General features: G+C 32.8%; 1 protein-coding gene across 1 annotated transcript in view; it reads left to right on the top strand.

Moving 5' to 3' along the window:
* Positions 1-229, top strand: part of aclya (ATP citrate lyase a) — a 35,092-nt gene that overhangs the window by 33,806 nt on the left and 1,057 nt on the right. The window contains exon 27 of the mRNA XM_016488626.1: positions 200-221. Coding sequence (XP_016344112.1) covers positions 200-221 — 22 coding nt within the window. The remainder of the gene's footprint in view (positions 1-199; positions 222-229) is intronic.

Raw genomic sequence — 229 nt, 5'->3', positions numbered from 1 at the left:
TTACCTGCCAAGACATCATTTCTCATGTTTTTTTTCCTGTCTAATATTTATATTTTACTTTATTTCAGTTTTATTTCAATTAATGAAAATTCTTTTCAATAGTTAATAACTAAAACACTGGCAAAGTTGAGTGTTCACGTAAATGGTAACACTAATCTCACTAATCTCTCAAGCACTTGTCCTTCTTTCTGTTGTGCAGCGATGAGGCGGATGAGTTTGGAGCACTGAA

This window comes from Sinocyclocheilus anshuiensis, unplaced genomic scaffold, assembly GCF_001515605.1.
Source record: "Sinocyclocheilus anshuiensis isolate Anshui unplaced genomic scaffold, SAMN03320099.WGS_v1.1 scaffold461, whole genome shotgun sequence".
NCBI classification, from domain to species: domain Eukaryota; kingdom Metazoa; phylum Chordata; class Actinopteri; order Cypriniformes; family Cyprinidae; genus Sinocyclocheilus; species Sinocyclocheilus anshuiensis.
The sequence above is the reverse complement of the archived record's forward strand: the minus strand, read 5'-3'. Positions and strand labels throughout refer to the sequence as shown.